Genomic DNA, 21,825 nt, shown 5'->3' with positions numbered 1-21,825 from the left:
AAACAAAGTTTAATGATCAACCACATTAACTGTAAGTGCAGCAACGAATAACAGATAAGAAACAACTTTTCACCATGACAAACAACCTTTATACAGTCAACACTTTCATTAGCCTAACCACTCAGAAAACTAGTTGCGATCAAACCCTAGCTAAATATTGTGAAACACAATCATGCATACCCACAGATTACACTCCAAAAAATTATTTCTAACTGCTGAAGAGATTAAACTAACAACCTTAACAAAAAACAGAGCATTCCTTATATCACATTATATTTTTTCTTTTTTTCCTTACCTTTTTCAGAGAAACCAGCCTTCGATACAGTCTTCGTTTGAGGCAGATGACGATATCCGATCCTATATAGCAGTCTTGCTCCAAAGAAATCGCAACAGTTACAGCAGTTCATCCACCGCCATTGATGAGTATAGGGGAGGAGGGGTTTTTGTTGTATTTTGAGGGAGGGAAGACAATGCGTTATGTTAACGTTTGATGAGGGACTCTTCAAAACCAACTTTGGACTGAAACGACATCGTTTTAGGGCATTTACGCGCCACCAATGATACTACGTCGTTTCAGCGTTGCCCATGTGTCACCAACTTAGCCACATCAGCTTTCCGAACACGCCAGCTGGAGCAAATGTGCCGAAAGGACAACACTGGGTCCCGGAGTGTAACTTCAGGTACTGTTTTGAGTAATTGTTAAGTTCAGGGACCACTATGAAGTACGAGTGTAACTTCAGGGACCACTCTGAGGCTTAGCTCGAAATGACATGCATGAAGTTTTACTTTTTCAGTTTTTCTTCTTATCTCTTCTGATTCCACTTTATTATCGACTTTGTAGCCAGTTAGTGCGAGTAAAACCCATAATGGTCCCTCAGATTGAGCCCGTGCACCAATGTTACCCCTGACTTTTGAATTGCTCTAATTGCACCCTTCAGATTGAGTTCCGTGCGAAATCCTGGTCCTTCCACCCAATTCGGCGTGACTCAGCAGCCAGAGCGCTGAGCTGGCTGCTTATGGTCCACGTAGGCAGCCTTAAACGGCTTGCTGATGTGGAGTATCATCAAAGAATCTCCGAATTCCCTAAATTAGTCCCTGATACCAATTATAAACCCTAAGTTGTTCTTCCCTCTTCCTGTGTGAATTGGTTCGTCGTCCAGCTCAAGCTCTTCTTCCCTCTTCCTCTTATTCTTCTTCTTCGTCCTCTCCCGCCATGAGTGACAGTCATGCTTCTCGGAGGTCGAATCGCTCATCTGCGACCGGAAACTGGAGAGAGAACACTGTGCGTAGCCAGTGTTCAGCAGTTCCAGAGTGGTGTGGTTGTGGGTGCAGGCCTGTCCTTCGGTGGTCAGGGACGGAGAGTCATCCTAATAAGCCGTTCTTCGGGTGTCCGAATTATAACGTGAGTGCAATTACTGTTTGAAATTTCTAGTGTTGGTTAGTTGAGGTAGTTGTTTGATAAGGTTGATGCATATTTGCAGACTAGTAAAAAGAATTGGTGTGGGTTATTTGTCTGGGTAGATCCGGTACAGGATGAGGTGCCGCTGAAGTCTGATGAAGAAGATGAGCATGGTGGGATGAAGATGAACATTGCATGGAAGGTGGGCAAACTGAAAGCAGATGTGAGAAATGTAAAGCTGATGATCTAAGTGCTTGGTATAAGGGTATTCGTGTTATTTGTGTTTATGTTGATGTTATTGTTGAAAGTTTGATTAGGGTGAGAACTGAAATACAGAACTAGTGTAATCCAGTTTATGAACAATGTAATTGACATCAGATTGTTTTTGATATATTGAATGACTATTTGGTTTTGTTTTTGTAAACATAATTGAACACCCAATTATGTTATGGATAAACAACAGTAGGAAAAGCTTACATAAGGCACAATTCATAACTGAATGACAATAAAAATAGTTCATATAAAATTTTGCAATAATGCATTGATGACAATAATAAGCCAAAAAATACTGAGCATTGTTTCAGCTAGATTCCAGCAACTTACTTAGTATTTAAAAGTTGCAGAGGTGTCTATAAATCACCATGACCAAACAAAAAAGACTAAGATAATTGTTCCATAAAATATTACAATCTTTTATAATTTCAACCTAAAGCTAGGATCATAATCACTTCTTCCTTGGCGGTTTGAATTCTAGGGTGGGCACAAACTTGAGGAAGTTGGCGAGTCTTGCTGCAGTTGCCTCACTAACTCCCTCCATTGGATTGAATGATGTAGAGCCAGTTGGAGTAGGTGACCTTTTTCTAAGTGGCAGTTTCTCAGGTCTTGTAGGTGTGTTCTTACGTGGACCATAAGCAGCCAGCTCCGGCTGCTGAGTCACGCCGGAATTAGGTGGAAGGACCAGAATTTCGCACGGAACTCAATCTGAAGGGTGCAATTAAAGCAATTTAAAAGTCAGGAATAACATTGGTGCACGAGCTCAATCTGAAAAACATTATGGGGATTTACTCCGGTTAGTGCCGTCTCTGCTCAATTTTCACTGTCTAGTAGTGTTGTGTTGATATTTAATTAATTATTGTGTTATTCGAATCTCATGATTTTTTACTGCTTCAGTTAGGTCTCAGTTGTAAAGCAAAGACTCTTGAAACCTGTCAAGTGTCAAGTACTGAATCAGCAAAGTGCTGAGTGCTCTCCTGTTAAAAACAAATAAGAAACAAGATTCCAACCATCATGGAAGCTCGTCGATCAAGGAACCAACACCAGAATCTTTCTTCTTCTTCTTCTTCTACCTCCTACACGCAGAAAAAGCCTTCCAATGTGACACGTCATCAATCCAAATTTTCATCTTCTGCTCGCTCTCATTCCAACGCTGCTAGGGTCCCCTTCAATAACGCGCAGGAAGACGCTACTGATGCTGATCCTCAATCCTTTCCCGATTTTAACCCTTTAGTCGGAACCTGTCCGTACATGTGCCCAGGTAAATTAAAAAAAAAATAGAAAAGAAAAAATATTTATATAGTTGAATATTTTAACAGGTTTTGTCTCCATTTGCAGAACGAGAGAGGATCCAGCGTGAAAACCTCCGTGATTTGGCAGTCTTTGAGAGGCTACATGGAAATCCTGCAAAATCATCTCCATCCCTTGCCGTGAAAAAGGTAATGAAGTTTCTCTCATGGTATCTGGTTTTAAATTATTAAATATACACTTGTATGTACTTTTAGAAGGATGTACTCTGCTGTATCAAGCTCAATTTGCTTTTTCTTTTTTTATTGGCTCTTTTTTTAAGGGTTAAGCTAAAAAAAATTGATGATGCCAAGCACCAATTCAAGAGTCAACATTATGTGTCTGACTGTGTGTCTGTTAAGAGTAATATATGGGTGTTAAATAGAGTTCCCAGAACTGTGGGAACTGTGATACAATAGGTACGGCACCCAAAGAAGATGAAGAAATATTTTCTTCTATATTGATTGATTTTGTTAAGTGTACAAAGTCTGACCAAAATAACAGAAATGGAATGCTAAATAAGGTTTCGGTTCTTGACCTTACCTGATTCCTTTAATCCTTTCCTTTGATCAATTCCCATCACTAAAAATCTGCACATACTTAGGATACTTGTAGCGTTTGGTGGAGAGACAGAGACGGAAAGACTGAGACTGAGAGACAGAGACTAAGAGACAGAAATTGAAATAAATCTCAGTATTTTATTTGGTGCAAAATGGGAGACAGAAATTAAAACAAGAATGAAACTCTAATTTAATTTGCACAAAGAATAAAATTGAAATTAATTAATTGAAATTAATTAATTGAAATGAGGGTATTTTAGGTATAAAATGTTATTAAAGTTTTAGTCTCTATCTCTAAAAATTTTAGTCTCCTGTGTTCCCACTTTTTGGAGGTACTGAAATACTGAAATTTTGGAAACATAGACAGAAATTTTAGTACCAGTCTTTGAACCAACAAATATGATACTGAATCTCAGTCTCTCAGTTTCTGTCTCATTACCTCAAAACAAACGCTAAAAGGGGCTGAAATCACAGGAACCTTAGATGGATTGAAGCAAATCTTTGACTGGAATATGAAAAAGTTGTCAATTAGGGAGTCTGCTGGGAGTCTCAACTGATAAACAACATTGCCAATCTTGTTTGAAATCTGATAGTGACTAAAGTATATAGGAGAAAGCTTATGTAGTTGGCTTTTCATTACACACTGAGTGTTGTTTGTATGATTGTAATTTTTAGAATACACAGGGATTATATTTTTCCTCTTATTTCCTTTTATAGTTGTTTAAAGTCATATTCTCTGTATATGTCATTATAATTTATAAGTGGCTTTTAAAAGGCTTGTCTTGTCTGATATTCAATATCTCTTGGTTTTGCAGCTTTTCATATTTTATTTTGCTTCAGTTTTGCAGAACTATATCGACCAAATATATCCAACCATTTGATGTGCGGCCTCTAAATGTATTGGAAGATACTTTAAATTATCTTATGAGCTTGCTGGAATCTAAAGAGCATCCTTTTGAAGTGGTTCACGACTTTATCTCTGATAGGACAAGGTCCATACGTCAAGATCTTACCATGCAAAATATCATTAACAAGAAAGCAATTTATATGTATGAGCAAATGGTATAGTTTTCTCTTTTGGATTTCTATGATTTGTGTACTTTGTATATTTCATCATTTATTGAGGTTAGCTTTTCACAAATGACACTACTTTATGTTACTTAGGTTACACATCATAGGTGATTTTGCAACTTCAGGTTTTGTTAAACTTGGAAGGTCCATGTTTGTCAGATTCAGAAATTGCATTTTAACGTTTAACACATTCACTGAATGGCTAAGGAACTTGATTTTCAATACATATGTTTAATTCTGAATGTCAAAATTAAACCCTAAACTTGGATACTGAAAATCAGAGAAAGGAAGACTATTTGCAGTATGGGTTCATGTGATGACTTGATAGAAAATAAAGTAGACTTGTTTTGAGAAATCAGTTCAGGATAGTACAGAGGATTTACATACTATGAAGCACAAAACCATGCTGACTAAGACCTATAACAATCTGGGGAAGGAAAAGTTTATCTATTTCAATGATTTAGTTATGTGTGAATTTTGCTCAGAGACATTTCTTTATCTATCTATACGTTGATTTTTACTAGTGTTTCAGTGTTTGTGTACAATATTTGTTATGGCATTTTTTAATTTTGCACGAGTTGTTTCCCCCTTTTCATGCTGTGTCAATCTAAAGAGATTCACGCTATTTACATGAACAAGATGGATTATGATGTCATTCCCTTTATTAAATGAGATGCATTTATCTTCTTCTGAAGTGATTATATTTCTTGCTGCCATGTTTCATTTTGTAAAATTCAAATAATGAGCTGAACATGTTTAATCATGCAGGTGAAATTTCATGTTATATCACACCACAAGCTTCGGCATTCTATGAGTGATCCAAACATTGCATCAATGCATCATCTCAACTTGGAACAGCTCACAAAGACATTGGCATCCTTGTTCAATCTGTATGAAGCAAATCGAAATTCAACTTATGTGCATGAGAATGAAGCTGAGTTCTGTTCATTACATGTGCTTCTTCATCTTGACTCTTCTAGCAAACCAACGGTTAATCTTTACATCATTGGTGTGATAGATTTTTTTTTCCTACTGTCCATTCTTACTTTCATCCTTGTAGGGTCCTAAGTAATTGTTGCTGTTTTTTGATCCACAGGTTGAACCACTTTCTTTGTGGTTTTGCTGTGTACCAGCCCTAGTACTGAAGTCAAAAGAAATGCAATTTGCCAGGAGAATCTTAAGGTAATATTTATCCTAATAATTGACTTTCTTGTGATACTTTAATAAGTAAATGAATGTTCTTTTGCTATCCCAAAAATAGAAAAAAGGAAAATGGATGTTTTTGTTGGTTTTTCTTGAGGCCATATCATGTATTTAATGATGAGGGAAGGCATGCCCATTACGAATGTTCTCTTTCTTCTTGACAGGTCTTTCCGCCTTGGTAATTATAAGGAATTTTTTTGGACCACAGCATCTCAGGCATCATACCTTCAGTACTGCGTTATGGAGCCTTATATCAATGAAGTAATCGCTTTAACTAGTAACTGCATTCTTTTATATTCTGTCACATATTTGACTGATGGTTGCTTACTTTCCTTGTGCATGTTTTTCTATGTTTTGTGATTGTAATAGACTAATAGCCCTCTTGATTTTTTGTATGACTTCATGAACTATTCCAAAAGCTTACCAAACCTGATCAAACCCAAGTGAATTTGATGCACTCCGTCTTACCTTTACTAAAAATGAAATCCATGTTGTATCTACTGCTAATATGTCCCATTTATTTCCTCTCTAAACCTTCAACTAGAGTTTATGTTATCAAATAATAATAATAAATAGAAGTGCACAAGGCATGGAGACATGTTGGAGACTATTCTTGCATCTTGTTTGTTTGTCTCTTCCTATCCAGTGCATGTATAATGTTGAATAAACAGTTCTTTTTCATGTCTATTTTCTAACATTTTTTTCTTTTACATGAATTTTGTTATATGTGAAGATATCAATTCTTTTCATAATATATGTTTTTATATTTAGTGATACGGGATTTGAGTGTTTCGATACATTTTTTTAAAGGTTCGTGCACTAGCTATATCATGCATAAATTTTGGGGGCTACAAGCTTCATCCATATCCTCTGTTCAACCTTTCAAAACTCTTGATGATAGAGGTATGAATCTTAATTTGCTCCTATCCATAAGTTGCACCTTGTTTCTCTTATGTACATAAACTGTCGGTAAGAAGTAATAATTGTGCTATGTAATAGTGTGTGTAAATTTCCAAGTAGCGTAAAGGTTAGTTGGTCATTAGAGCATCTTCTATGTTCGGTTTCAGTTCAATTTCATGTTGGATCCACAAAATGTCACATTAGCATTTGTGGGACCATATGTTATAAATAGTGATTTTAAACTAAATAACAGATTTGTCAGTTCAATGTTTGGTTTCAATTCGGTTTAAACTTTATATAAGGTGGCAAAATATAATTGGTTCTCCACCAAGGTGAAATTGTCTCTATACTGAGACCGGTCTTATTTAATCAATCATCTCCAATGCAAAGTGAAATTTGGAAATGGTATTCTTCCTGTATATGTGAGATTTGAAACTTTAAAAGCGTTCAATTGAAGTTGCTCTTATACTTACTCCAAGAAACAAATAGTTGGTATCCAGAAATCTAGGCAAACTTGCTTAAAGCAAGCTATATCTATAGGCAAGAGATTCGTAAGATTGTGTAGTCACGCCGTAATATGTTCGATGTTGTTGAATGAGATGTTTTTATCATGTCAATTGATCTGTAGACACATTCTAAGCTATGTTATATTCTGCAATCTGATGACAGGAATCAGATTTGGAATCCTTTTGTAATTCATGTGGTCTCAAGACTTGCACAGATGAATCTGGAAATAAGTTACTTCCCACAAAGCAAACTACCTTTAGTCATCCCAAAGGGGGGTTCCAGCACTATAGTTTCTTGGGCTTGCAGGAATATGAAAGTAAGTTTTAGGAGATAAGACCGAGCGTCATAAAAGATGGTGGTGGTTATATTTATTTCTCTTATGTATCATGATAGATACCCTCTTGCATGAGAGCACAAGTTTACTACTCGTATGTCTTAAATAAGTTTTCTTGTAATTTACACAATTTGGTTTTGGTTCCTATAATTTCTGTTCCTTTCTTTTCGTTTCCGGTTCTTAAAAGTTTTAAAGTTTTGATTTTGGTTCCTGCCATTAGTTAATTTGGTTAAAAATTGTAGCAAACGACAAGACATCTCACATTAGTTTAAACCAAGTAAATTAACATGGATTAAATAAAAAAATGACTTTACAGGACTGTAACCAAAACTAGTCTATTTTACAAGGACCAAAATGTAGTTTAGATAAAGTATATTTTGTCATTAATATTTTTAAAAAATTTTAAAAATATCTTTAACGTCTAATTTGTTTTATTTTTTTAATTTAAAAAAATTTAATTATGCCAGATTACTAAAAAATGTAATATACATTTAAAAAAATGAACTTAATGACTAAATGCACTCAAAATCAGTTATTTATAAATTCGAGCACTTTTGAGTTTCAGTGTGTAAATTTGGGGCAATAGACAGGAGTATCATTACCGATAAATTGTATTCATTAAAAGAGAAAAGAATAAATAAGTTCTTGATTTTTTGATTCGCAAATATTTTCATCTTTAAGGATTGAAAAATACATTTAAGTATTTGATTTCTTCAAGACTTGGACATATTTATTTCTTCATTCACATGAGTTCGTCAAATCTAACGAAAAAGTCTGATATGACTCCTGTTGTGCTAACCTGACCATTACGGATGTACACATGGAGGGAAGCTTTTCAAAACAGGACAAATAGGTCTCCAGACATTGAAACGATGCCGTTTGATTAGGGATACTCCGAACAAACTCTAATCCTGAGCATATATGTAATACTTATAACACCCATATCACACTCAGAGAATTGCACAAAATCCTAAGAAAAGTAACGATCAAACTCCCTTCACTCTGTTTCTCCCTCCAAAATAATCACTACGTAGAAAAGTAATCATTGCGGTGCAAGTCGCTATTGGAGAGGATGAAGAAGGTTGCATTGTGCTCTTAGTTGTTGTCTTCGCCGTCGAAGGTAAAATACCTTGCCTAGCGATTCAGTTGTGGGATAAAATGTTTATCTAATGAGGAGGATGGTGAACCATAAGCAACTACTAGACAACCATCCTGGCAAGCTAGTACCAGTTTAGTAAAAGAGAATGGAAAGACTCATCAAAATTAGAACTAAATTGATGGCAAAGTAGATTGGTGACAATGAATAAAAGAGGTTTGAGATGAGCTCCAAAGCAACCAAAGTAGATATAGATCTCATTAAACATACTTGCTCATACAACAAATGGCAATTGACAGGTACCTACCTAAAATTTTTTAATCAAGTATATTCTCTTATAAATGACTTCATCAGTTTTTTTGTTAGGATTGTCTTATTTTCCTTTTGTTTCAGGCATGCCTTGCATATATGTACTTGCTGCCATTAGGAAGAGACATGATCAACCACAAAATTATGTGCATTCCTAGCTATGTATGAAGTCAATTCATGGGACATATGCACATTTGCATTAAACTTGTGCCAAGTGAAGAAGTTTGACCAAGATTTATCCATCATCAAAAGACCAATTGAAAGGCCAAAGGTGCACAATAAACAAAATGATCCAACTGAGCCATTCATGCAAAGAGACAAATTGAAGAAATCATTTTGTGTGACATGTAACAAGTGTGGTGAAAAAGACTACAACTACATAACATGTAAAGAAGCTCCTTCCAACTCTAATTGAAAGCCAAAGACAAAGAGGGCCAAGAAAAAGGATATCAGCACCTCCCAATTGCTGGTGGTGTTTTCATTGCCACAATCAGCTCCCTAATAGATGTAAGTTGATTTTAGAGACCCAATTGAAATATTAGACTATAGGATTTTATGTGTCTAAATTGAAAATGCTAAAGGTTGAATGTATCTGGATGATAAATACTCAAGGAACTTATTTGTCTAAATGTCATATACATCAGAAACTAATTTGTTATACTTTTATGCCCATGATGCTTCTAACGGCCAATTAGCCAGCTCAACAACCCAGCAACAACTCCTTACTATAACAGTGCATTATTTCTAAATGTGACTGTTGTCTAATTTTTTTGGGTTTAGGGTTTAGGGGAAGAGGCAAAGTGGGATGGGAATGGAAGCGCGGAAGAAATGTGGAGGGAGATGGCAGAAGTTATTAGAAGAACAGCAAAAGAAAGTTTTGGTGAATCTAAAGGAATAGGACCAAGAGACAAGGAGTCCTGGTGGTGGAATGCGAGTATATAAGAAAAGATAAAGATAAAAAGGGAATGCTTTAAAGAGTGGTCTTTATGCCGCAATGCAGATAACTGGAAAAAATATAAGGCGGCTAAGAAAGAGACAAAAGTGGCTGTAAGTGAAGAAAGAACAAGAGCATATGAGGGTCTCTACCAGTCTTTGGACACGAAAGAAGGAGAAAAAGGTATATATAGAATCGCAAAGAGTCGGGAAAGAAGAACGAGAGATTTGGATCAGGTTAAGTGCATAAAGGATAAGGATGGAGAGGTGTTGGCTCAAGAGGAGAAGATTAATGAAAGGTGGAAGAGCTACTTCTACGAGTTATTTAATGAGGGACAGAAGACTCTTCCGAGCCTTGGTCGATTATGCACAAGGGAAGAAGATCAAAACTTTAACTACTATCGAAGGATTCGAGACTTCGAGGTAAAAGAGGCTCTAAAGCAGATGAAAAATGGCAGGGCAGTAGGACCTGATAATATCCCGATTGAGGTTTGGAAGGGTCTTGGAGGAAAAGGCATCAACTGGTTAACAAAGCTTTTTAATGAGATTTTAAGGTCAAAGAAGATGCCTGATGAGTGGAGAAAGAGCACCTTGGTACCTATCTACAAGAATAAGGGGGATATACAAAGTTGCGGAAACTATAGAGGGATTAAGCTTATGAGTCATACTATGAAGTTATGGGAAAGGGTGATAGAACGGAGGTTGAGAAAAGAGACACAAGTAACAGAGAACCAATTTGGATTTATGCCAGGCAGATCTACCACTGAAGCGATATACCTATTAAGAAGGATGATGGAGAGGTATCGTAGTAATAAAAGGGATCTACACATGGTGTTTATTGATTTGGAAAAAGCGTATGATAGGGTACCAAGGGAGGTCTTATGGAAGGTTTTAGAAAAGAGGAGAGTAAGGATCGCATATATTCGGGCAATTAAAGACATGTATGATGGGGCCACAACTAGTGTGAAGACTCAAGGTGGTGTGACAGAGGAATTCCCTATTGGTATAGGATTACACCAGGGATCATCCTTAAGTCCATACCTTTTCACATTAGTCTTGGAAGTACTCACAGAGCACATCCAAGAGCCTGTGCCATGGTGCATGCTTTTTGCCGATGATATCGTCCTTATGGGAGAGTCAAGGGAAGACCTAAATAAGAAGTTGGAGTTATGGAGAGAAGCTCTAGAAGTGTATGGTCTGCGTATAAGCCGTAGCAAGACGGAATATATGGAATGTAAGTTTAGTCTGAGAAGGGAAAACTCCAATATAGAGGTGAAGATTGGAGAAAACATCCTGCGAAAAGTTAAAAGTTTTAAGTATCTTGGGTGCATCATACAGGATAATGGAGAGATTGAACAGGATGTAAATCATAGGATCCAAGCAGGTTGGTCAAAATGGCGGAGTGCATCTGGTTTTATATGCGACAAAAAAGTGCCTTTAAAACTTAAAGGTAAATTCTATCGCACCGCTATAAGACCGGCTATGCTGTATGGTACGGAGTGTTGGGCGGCTAAAGGGGAGCACGAACATAAGTTGAGTGTGGCAGAGATGAAGATGTTGAGATGGATGAGTGGTCATACGCGATTGGATAAAATAAGGAATGAAGATATAAGGGAGAGAGTTGGAGTAGCACCCATTGTGGAAAAGATGGTTGAATCGCGTCTCAGGTGGTTTGGACATGTGGGAAGAAGACCGATAGAACATCCAGTCAGGAGGGTGGATGAGATGGAAGATGGACAAAGGGCGAAAGGCAGAGGAAGACCTAAGAAGACCATCCATGAGGTGGTCAAACGAGATCTACATGTAAACGGTCTCTCTGTAGACATGATACATGACAGAGCACAATGGCGTCGTTTGATTCGTGTAGCCGACCCCACTTAGTGGGACAAGGCTTTGTTGTTGTTGTTGTCTAATTTTTTTGAATAAATTGTTGTATCATGAATTGTTATGTTTTTATACATGTAAATCAAGTCCAGAATGTAGCTACCCCAACTCTTTCAAATCTTACACTAGGTCCAACAGAACAAGGACTACAATTCTAATACCACCACCAGGACCAACAATAACTCCATCCAAGCCAATAGCCCCCACATCTACCACTCTATTTAGGCCTCCAAAAAAAGATCCATTCATTGCCCAACACAAAACTCATTCAAAACAATCAAAGTTCATACCAAAACCAAAAGTCTTTAGGTCACCAGCTCCATTTGTCCAAGGTCCAATCCCATCTAACACACAACCTACAATATAGAATTAGTTTGCTCCACCAACAACATTAACAAATGTATCAGCATCTAAAGAAAAATTAGTAACTCCAAGCACTGCTACATCCAAATTGATCAAGTTCATTCCCAACCCACCATCCAACAATACAAAGAAGTGAAGAATTGTGCTTTTATGTTGTTTTGGGCTAAGTTGCACTTTGTAATAGTTTATGGCAAATTCTATATACACTTTTTTTTTATGTTACTTATTTTGTGTTGCTTGTTCTTTTCTCAAAATAAACTTGTTAATGGTACTATACCATATAGTCATATAAATTATTGGCAGACCTGTTTCCCTTTTTTTTTTTTTTTTTTTTTTTGAGTTTTAGACTTGGATGTTTAATTTCATAACTTTAATGTCAGTTCTTGAATATTTGTTTAGCTATTTTTTGCCAAGTTCAATTGCATTTCACACAGACATTGCAAGATACAGGATATATAAACCATTTATATAAATGACATATTTTATTTCACTGTAAATCAACACAATTTTTTCTTTAATTATTGATCAAATACTACACCTTAAAACAACTATACTCGAGACAATTAAAAGAAAATACAAATGCACCATCTTATTGATTTTTTTCATCTTTAAAGCAACCATCATCTTCTCCAAACATGTGATCCTATTTTTCAGTTCTTGCTCCCCATGATGCCCTTCAACATTCTCAGTATTCTTCTCTTCTAGATACCTTGTATCAATGATCTCAAGTCTTGCAATGTGCTCATCAAGCCACACAAAAATTTGCAATATAATTGTTTAACCTACATAACGGTCTACATAACTCAAAAATCATTTGGTATTTGAGGCGAATCTTAATACAAATTCAACAAAATCCTTTACTTACTTTATAGAATGGACACCCCAAAAAAACTCTGTTAAGGTTGCTGCCGGTCTTCGACATGCACATGGTTGCATATATTCTACAAAAGTACTTCGGTGAGACACCATCTTTCTCATCTCTTGTATTAGGACACGAGCTCTCAGCGGACTATTCTTATCTTTCTCCACCCCCACTTTTTCCTTGAGCTTGATGAAACTCCGTCAGTAGCCATGGGACGAAATACTATTCCCTTTTTTTGTTCACCATCACTCACAATTTGAAGGATTAGGGCTTAGGATAACAGCATTATTTCAGCAGCGTCTGAAGACCAATTTGTCCTATTTTAAAAAGCTCCTCTCTACTAATGCACCTGTAACGGTTAGGTTAGCACAATGGGAGCTACATCAAGTTTTTTTGTTGGGTCTGACAGATCATATGAATGGAGGAATATATATGTTTAGATTTTGAAGAGTCCAAGAATTTAAATGTATTTTTCAGACTTTTTTTTTTATATGGAAAAAATATTGGTGTTTTTGTTAGAAATGAGATTATTTGGTGTAATTACAGGTAGGTGAATTTTGTAAGTGAAAAGTCAAACACGTGGGGGCATGTTGAATACATGGCACCATCTTAGCCAACACGTGGGGGCGTGTTGAATAATTTTCATAATACTGTAATACACTTCAAATGTCAATATTCAACTAAAACACCATTTTTATTTCTATATTTAAAATAATTTCTGTATTTTTCAATCTTTAATGACAAAAATATTTGTGAAACAAAAAGTCAAGGACCTATTTATCTTTTTGTCTTATAAAAAAAAACGTGGAAACCATTTGTACTGTATAGGCATATATAGCTATCTTTGCATGCTTGTCCTGCTGAAGTTATTCACCTTTGCGTGTATATTTGATTCACTAAAGCAAACTTTGTTACTAGTAGTGTTTATGGTGAATTCTCTTTTTCTGGATATGTAAGTGTTGCATTTGTCCATGGTGACTTTAACCGTAAATACATGTATCTTTTAATTTATTTATTTATCAAATTAATTAATATATATTATTTAATTTATTTTTAATAAATATTTTATATTTTAACATATATTTTATATCGATAACTAATTTAATAGTTATTTTTAATATATACATAACATAGTTGTAAATTCTTTTAATCGTTTGTCAAAATAAAAAAAACTTTAAAAACAAATACAAAAATCTTCATTTTCTAAAATAAATAAAACATACATTAAATACCTAACTATTGTTATATTTATAAATCCAATTAAGAGATAATTTTTAATGGTTAATAATTAGTCTAACTTTTTAAAAATTTCACTTTTACCTCCACATTTTGCCAAACAAATAAGTCATCTCTTTCTCCCCATACAACACCCATCTAGGAATGACAAAGGAATATATAGGATGGAATTTTTGCATTACCTAACCTTATCTCATTTGTCTTATCTTATATAGAACCCGCTTCGTTATTATTATAGATAATAAAATTTTGTATTCTAACCGTACATGTTGAGTATCTTACTCGCTCCTCCGCCCCCTATAATTTTTAAAATCCACCGTATAAATTAAATTTCAAAATAAAACCATAAACAACATTCAAACATGAATTAAGTTAAGACAAGAGGCATATAATATCACGTATATAATAAATTTTTTTATATATTAAAACAAGAATCATACAATGTCATATATATACCGAGAGGTAGAGCTAGATACACACAAAACACGACCTCGCGCCATCACTAAGTCAGGTAATTACCCACGGTACGAGTTGTGCTCCCATCTCTACATCCATCATCACGCACTCTAATCCCTCACTAAATTGGCGTATCTGCAGAGAAAGCTTAGCAGATGTTGAATATGTCAATTTGCAGAGAAAGTTTGCGTCTGCAAAAGAGCTACTTGTAAACATCCAAATTTTATATTTGAAACTATTAATCTAAATTCGACTCATCCTTAGATGACATAAAGAATGTTCGTTCCTTGTTAACTAAATAAAATCTTAATTTTTCATTTATTATATTTTATATAAGTGGTTATGCTTTAGGATTTAAGGTTTCGGATTTAGAATAAAGAATATTTAAATTTTTTGTTTAGGGTTTATCACCTAACAAATTAATCTTTATAAAGAGATGCACTCTTAACTTCCTCCTTCTAAAATCTAAATTCATAGAAAAGAAAAAAAAAAAAGATGAGATATCTAGTGAGCATGAAAAGGAGATGGAGTGTATGAAGTGATAATTAGATTAGCGATCTTGCAAGCACCATTAGTTTTGAAGCCAAGCAACACGTATAAGTTATAACCTTCATAGCAGTTGAAGTGCTCATCTTGGAGTATTGCACGTTGCACCATCTCTATATACTACTTCGCCCTTTGATATATTTCTCTCGGTGGTTGTAAATATCTCTCTTTTGTTTCCATTTTTTATTTTGTTAACTGTTAATGGCAATGGCATGTATACAAGATGAAGACCACTTGGCTCAGTTCAGGGCACAATGACACAAATCCTACCTTCAATTTGGTAGGGAGAGTACTTTATCTGGGAAAGGTGATCGGACTGATGGTGATGGCGAGAGTGAAGGAAAGAGGGTGACAGGGATGTTAGAGGAAGAGAAAGATAAATTTGTGGAAAAGAAAAGTTGGTTGAGAAATGGTCAAATAATTGGTTTTCTATCACTTTTCTTATTTATATTAGTTTAGTAGTTAAACTTTTATGGTTGGTAGGCAGGTTTTTTTAAGAGTTAAAACTTGTATTGGTTTTTAAAATTACACTTGCGGCTTAAATTGGTCCCTAAAATTTTAATTTACATCCGTGACTAACGAATTTACATCCGTAACTCACGTTAGTCGCTCGACTATTTTCCATTGACATGAAAGAAATTCGTTTATGCTGTAGAGTTAGATTTGTCAGTGGAGATATATGTTGCTTAGCAAAGTAATATGGCAGTAAGTAGAATTTCACACAAGGAATGAAGGTTAAACTGAACTAAGAATTATTGTTCTATTATATGACGAGTGGTCCCGACATAAATGCCACAGATAATAATCACGGGTGAATAGTATCAATATTATCACAATTTTTTAGCAGTAAAATTGACAAAGCCACAGGAAAACATGATTCTCTAACCATGTATTTTGGTACTATAAATCACACATAGTAAATCACACATAGAAAACATGCTTAAAAAGGTAACAAGAATGAAAAACGCAATTTTCCTTTCAAATTAGACATCTCAGGATTTTCTTAACCACGATCGGAACCTTGACAGAAAGCAGGCATGACGCTCCTTCCGCAAGAACCAAACCCACATACCTGACTCAACAGAGAAGTTCCAGAGCTTGTATGCTTGGAGTCAGTGGCTAAATCATCTTCGCGAAGGGCAGGTATATCATCAGCCATGCTGCCTTGCCTCATGTCGTGCCCCGAACCCTGCTGAAGCCAATCCGAAGCAAGCAAAACATCTGGCCGGGTAATTTTGATCGCAGACATGCCTTGATTTTCACTGTTCGGGGACCAAACCTGATCAACATTCTCTGTTTTCACAATGTTGTCTGCAGAAAATTCAAATGAACTTTCAGTCTTTCAGAGATCAACAAAATTGATTTTAGGCAAACACCATAAAAGAATTAAGGGGAACACTTGTCTTTTCAGAAAAATTGATAAAAGTGAATTTTTCGGATACTAGGGATGAATAAAATTTTAAAGTTCAGTTTAGGAAGACATACTATGCTTTCTGGATGCATAGGGAGTTTCGATAAGTTGTTTTCGATAGAAAGATTCATCAGTTATTTCGGAACCAATATTTTAGGAATATATTGGCACTCAAAAAACCAAAACTACAAAATAAAACAGGAAAATTCTAAAATAGCAAGTTTCAGATTATATTGAAGTAGAATGTACACATCTCTAAAAACAAATAACACGCATGGATCTGTTTCCAATAATTATCCTTCATAGCACAAACATAAAGGTACTAACCATTAAAGGAACGAACTGTTGGGTGTTCATCCAATGAATTTGCACTGGCACTAGCAACAGTGCACTCATTCAATATTGAAGTTGCACCGAATGGTGATATAGTGTCAGTGTAGTCTTCCCAGTCTGTCTCATACTTGTTCAGAGTGGAGCTGAGTGCTCTGTCACAAGGAGTTGCGGTAGATGAATTTGAACTCTTGTCAGAATAATGGTTCTTTGAATTGCTCAGAGTCCTAGCCTGATAAAGTAAAGCATCCAGCAGGCCACTATTTTGTGGGGAAGAACAATCTGACTCCAGTGCACTAACTGGCAAAGGAGATTGAATGAAATCATCAACTGACTCAAGTAAAGGAGGTGGTGGAGATGTACTCCAGCTACCTACATCAGTTTCTGGATATTGGAGTGAAGGGAGCTCAAACTTCACAGCCTCATAAGCCGGCTTAGAAGTAGAGGAATTGCCATTCGAAAGTGAATGACTGTAACAAATGGAGCTGTGTGGAGAGGGTCCGAGATCAAAGGGAGATTGCATGCCAAATGATTGTGCAATCTTGTCAGGCGTGTTATCCTGAATTTGATCAAATGGATAAAACCAATTTGTGTTCATACCACCAGATCCAATAAAAGGTGTTGTTGACTCACGGAGACGCTTGTGGTTAGGTGATGTTATTTGTTCAAACTTACAATACTTGGAAGAGTCAAAACCTTTCAGCATACCGGTGTAAGCAGAAATATCAGGAAGCTCAGGTGGATATGGTAGGATTCCCTGACTACCATTCCAACTGTCAAATATTGCACTGTGTATCTCATAATTTTTGTGAACAAAATCATGATGCATATTATTGCCACCATCAATACCACCAGAGCTTCGGCCATGTTGATTCTCTTGCACTGCTTGCACGCACAGTTCAGGAGGATAAAGTGGCAAGCCAGCACGTTGACGCCTCTTGATACGGGTGTTCCAGTAGTTCTTTATTTCATTATCTGTGCGACCAGGCAACTACAAGCAAAAGAAATAAAACAATGAAATATATAAATAAAATAAGTACGTAATTTGGAAAATGGTAATTTTTAAAAGACAAAATTATAGAAGTGACTGATTGGTCCAACATCCTTATTAGTTATGATCATCTGCATGAATAATTTAAACCCTTAGATCATAAACATATACATCTCCATGAGTGTCTTTACAATTAACTCCATCTCAAAACATATGTACCAAATTCTATAGACAATCATTGCTATAATTGCTATAGACAAAAATTTTCATACTAGTCTATTATCAACTTAATATGCTTTATAATCATAATTGTTGTTGCCCCAATTTAGCAGTTACCTTTTTGTCCTACTCACGAGACACATGTTTATGAAACAGACAACCTGCTAACTAATAGACATGAATGGTTACAGTGACGGTTGAGTTGTCTAATTTGTAAAATCATAACTAAGCTAATTTGCAGTTGAAGTTATCAGCCTCAATGTTCCAAGTCCAATATAGAATCACCCCATTTTCAATCAACAAAAACAACGTGGATATCAGCTGTGGTATTTCTTTGCTACAATATACAAAGTAGACATAACAACACTGACATCATTACAGGGGAACAAAATCCAGAGATTTCACAAAAATCTAAAACAAAATTAAAAATAATTATGATATGTATGACTGACAAAAATATACAATACGCTTACATGTGCAGCCATGCGTGCCCATTTGTTTCCCATTTTAGCGTGAAGTTCAGCAATCAACCTCTCCTCTTCTGCGGTAAATGCTCCTTTCTTTAAATTTGGTCTCAGATGATTAGCCCAACGCAATCGACAACTTTTTCCACAACGTAATAGACCTGAGTACTTCTGAACAGCATTCCAGTTTCCCTCTCCATGCTTATTAACATAATCGACCAACATAGCATCTTCAGAAGTTGTCCACGGCCCTTTCTTCAGAACAACACCAGCATGTCCTCCCTTACTCTCATCATTCAACTGTAACCCTGTCTGATCATTGGCAAGAACTTCATCTTCATTCTGATTATTCAGTCTTCTCATTGTAGATTATATAGTTTCTAAAAAACAATTTACAAACAGAGAAGAAAGCCTTTAAAATAAAGAAAACTAGGTTAAACAAAGAAAGGTTCAAATTTTCTTTTGAAGCCACATAATTTTGTTTTATTCTATTATCAGATTTCACATTGGCATAAGGGATAGAGCAACAACCTTCATTAACATAATACAAAAACCTTGAAAGCAAGTTATTCAGACAATAAAGAAGGAAACAAGAAATGATGTATTCATAAAACTATTTTTCTCTTGATTTGCCACGGTATCCACTGCCTGCGGCAAAGTTTAATTTCATCGCTGCTCAGTCATCCAATTAAAGGTTACCCAGCTGGCCAAGAAATGCTCTCCATTCACATGACTGAGGGATCAAACCCCCACTGTTTGGTTAAGGACTTAGTGAGTTGATCAATAGACCACATCCTCGTGGTTTTTCAATAAAAACATAATTACCACAACACTTAAATGGAAATAATTGTATATAAGCACCACCATTGCAATGTAGCTCTATCCTCCCATAGATGACAAAGCGCAAGTAAGGGATGCAATGAACACAACCATTCAATACCATCTTTCTACCTCAAAAAAAATCTCTAACTCTATCAATCAATGATACTCTCTAGCATGGACTTACCAGACCCAAAAAAAGAAAGAAAGAATAATATCCCACTACAATATCACATTAATCATAAACTTACCCAATCTGGAATTATATATATTGAGACTTGAGAGTATCACAACTCATAACATTACTGTCAGCTTAAAACGTAAGAACAAAATCACCATCCCCTTAAAAACCACGAAGGTCAACCATACTAGTAACACAGAGTTCATTTCTCCTACCAACCCACAATAAATAACACTCAGTGCTGTCAGGGTAATTTTATATTAATATTAACCATTTGATAAAAGAAACATGCCGCTTTACATAGAGCCTATTGGGACATATATTTACAAGAATAGGGTCCAAGCCACAGCCCTAGTCTACTTAACAATCATACAAATTCTTGGGGTTTGCGGCATGTTTTTACCTTCTTGAGAATCTTAGTATAAAATTCTCCAGAAAATGTCAAAGCATTCCCCGGAACAATGGTTTAAACAATTGTAAAAAAGGCCCGAAATTTGGGATTTAAAAAAAAAGTGTCTACATAAGGTGCCCAGAATATTTTTATTCACTCACAGACAATATATATAAAAAAATAATCAAATTAACTATCAGTTTCACAATGAAAATGATAAAAATATTCACCGAATAAATTTCAATTTAATAATAACAGGAGCATGAAAACAAGAAGGGGGAAAAACAAAGAACACTAGAAGACGATACCTGAAGAGGACACGACACGGCGACGCTAGGATCCAAAAGCGATTATTGTTTAGCGTGCCGCGAAATCCGAAGGAACACGAATCGGAAGTTCAATTGAGCTACAAAACTGAAGGGCAACAGTGCAAAACTGTGTCCCTGAAAATATGCACAAACAAAAATAAATAAAGATATGAATAATGAGCTTCAAGCTATTGCAAAAAGAAAGTAGCTAAAGAAAGCGGAAATTTCACGAGAAGAACCTGAAAAGATGAAGAATCGTATCGGTTTCTGATCCTAATTTGGGAGAAGACGATAAAATTGAGATTCTGCGGTAAAAATTGATGGCCGGTATTGGGAGATGCAGGGTTCTGATTTCTAAAGGAGCTGAAGGAGGATGAAAGAGAAGAACATGGTGGAAAATTCACACTAACACCGCCATAAACAACAACGTCAACAACAACACTAGTTTCTGTAGATACAGATGGGAAAGAGATTCAGAGAGGGAGAGAGAGAGAGAGAGAGAGAGAGAGAGAGAGTGCGTTGTGTGTGTGTGTTTTGTGTTGGAAAGAAGAATGATGGCGAGTGAAGGAACGAAGTAGGACAGAGAAAGACACACAGAAACGGGTAAAAACGTAAAGTACATCTTTTTTCTTTTCAATATTTTCCATAGGATGGGTGAATTTCATTTAATTTTACCCTCGAGGTTAAACAAGGAATTTTTTTAAATAAATGAAATAAATATTTTATTTACCGAAATAAACCATTTGTAGCATTTTTACTGAAATGTGTCGTCACGTATCTCCTTTACACAGTAAATAAGTTAAGACATGAGACGACGTGACCATATTACGTTTATCCACGTGTTGTGTATCTCGCTTATACCGTAAACCAGATAAGAGTGCATGATATATATATATATAGAGCCCGGTTGGTTCTGGTATCTTCTCATGAGACCACCATATAAATATAATACCATGAGAAGATCAATTAAATTCTGTCCTTATTGTTATCCATATGAAACAAACTATATAATCTAAAATGGGGAGATCCTTTATAATCAATTACTTGCGATTAAATTTTTACATTATTATACTAGGCTTTATTACAATCTTTAAACTTTGTTATATCTTACTTCTTTAATATATTCATATCCTTATACCTTTATTATTATTCTAAACTTTGTTAAACAACTAAAGACTTTGAAGAACTAAAGTCCATAATCTATTAAAGATAAGTGTAGCGGTGAGAGCCGTCCATACGTTGGTCAGTCGAGTGAGCATACCTGGTTACCTCTTTGAAGGCAATAAAATCATTGGTAAGTTAGGATGGTCCCGTAGCATAAGTCTTTAAATAAATAATGACTGGAATTCTAAAATCTTTAGCTGAATTAAACAAAGGAAAGAATAATTCAATAATAATAAGGAATAATGATACTGAAGTCTCAAGTTCATCCTCAGAATTACAAGTAGTAAAATTAGAAGAAAAGTTTTATAACTGGTCTGTACCTCTTATA

General features: G+C 35.6%; 2 protein-coding genes across 4 annotated transcripts; one reads left to right on the top strand and one right to left on the bottom strand.

The window, feature by feature from the left end:
* Positions 1-770: 770 nt before the first annotated feature.
* On the top strand, positions 771-7,698 carry SAC3C (SAC3/GANP/Nin1/mts3/eIF-3 p25 family). Of its 3 annotated transcripts, none has more exons than XM_088497502.1 (9): positions 771-844; positions 2,581-2,933; positions 3,011-3,111; positions 4,360-4,581; positions 5,359-5,580; positions 5,687-5,772; positions 5,958-6,054; positions 6,604-6,696; positions 7,363-7,698. In XM_088497502.1, the coding sequence occupies exons 2-9, from the start codon at positions 2,687-2,689 to the stop codon at positions 7,525-7,527; spliced, it is 1,233 nt and encodes a 410-aa protein (XP_088353628.1). In that variant the 5' UTR covers positions 771-844; positions 2,581-2,686; the 3' UTR covers positions 7,528-7,698. The 3 variants fall into 3 exon arrangements, with proteins under 3 accessions (XP_088353628.1, XP_016171756.1, XP_088353629.1); XM_016316270.3 differs by having other exon boundaries at positions 771-848; positions 2,474-2,933; XM_088497503.1 differs by lacking the exon at positions 771-844 and adding an exon at positions 2,041-2,468 and having other exon boundaries at positions 2,570-2,933.
* An 8,250-nt stretch (positions 7,699-15,948) lies between these two features.
* On the bottom strand, positions 15,949-20,971 carry LOC107614013 (transcription factor MYB33). Its single transcript, XM_016316220.3, has 5 exons — positions 20,573-20,971; positions 20,334-20,468; positions 18,644-19,014; positions 16,958-17,951; positions 15,949-16,530 (listed from the first exon to the last, which is right to left on the bottom strand). Exons 3-5 carry the CDS (start codon positions 18,995-18,997, stop codon positions 16,223-16,225), a joined length of 1,656 nt encoding a protein of 551 aa, XP_016171706.1. The 5' UTR covers positions 18,998-19,014; positions 20,334-20,468; positions 20,573-20,971; the 3' UTR covers positions 15,949-16,222.
* Positions 20,972-21,825: the final 854 nt, after the last annotated feature.

The sequence above is a fragment of the Arachis ipaensis genome, chromosome B8, assembly GCF_059453495.1.
Source record: "Arachis ipaensis isolate K30076 ecotype BB chromosome B8, ASM5945349v1, whole genome shotgun sequence".
Taxonomy (NCBI): domain Eukaryota; kingdom Viridiplantae; phylum Streptophyta; class Magnoliopsida; order Fabales; family Fabaceae; genus Arachis; species Arachis ipaensis.
Note: the sequence above shows the minus strand (reverse complement) of the source record. Positions and strands in the feature narration are given on the sequence as shown.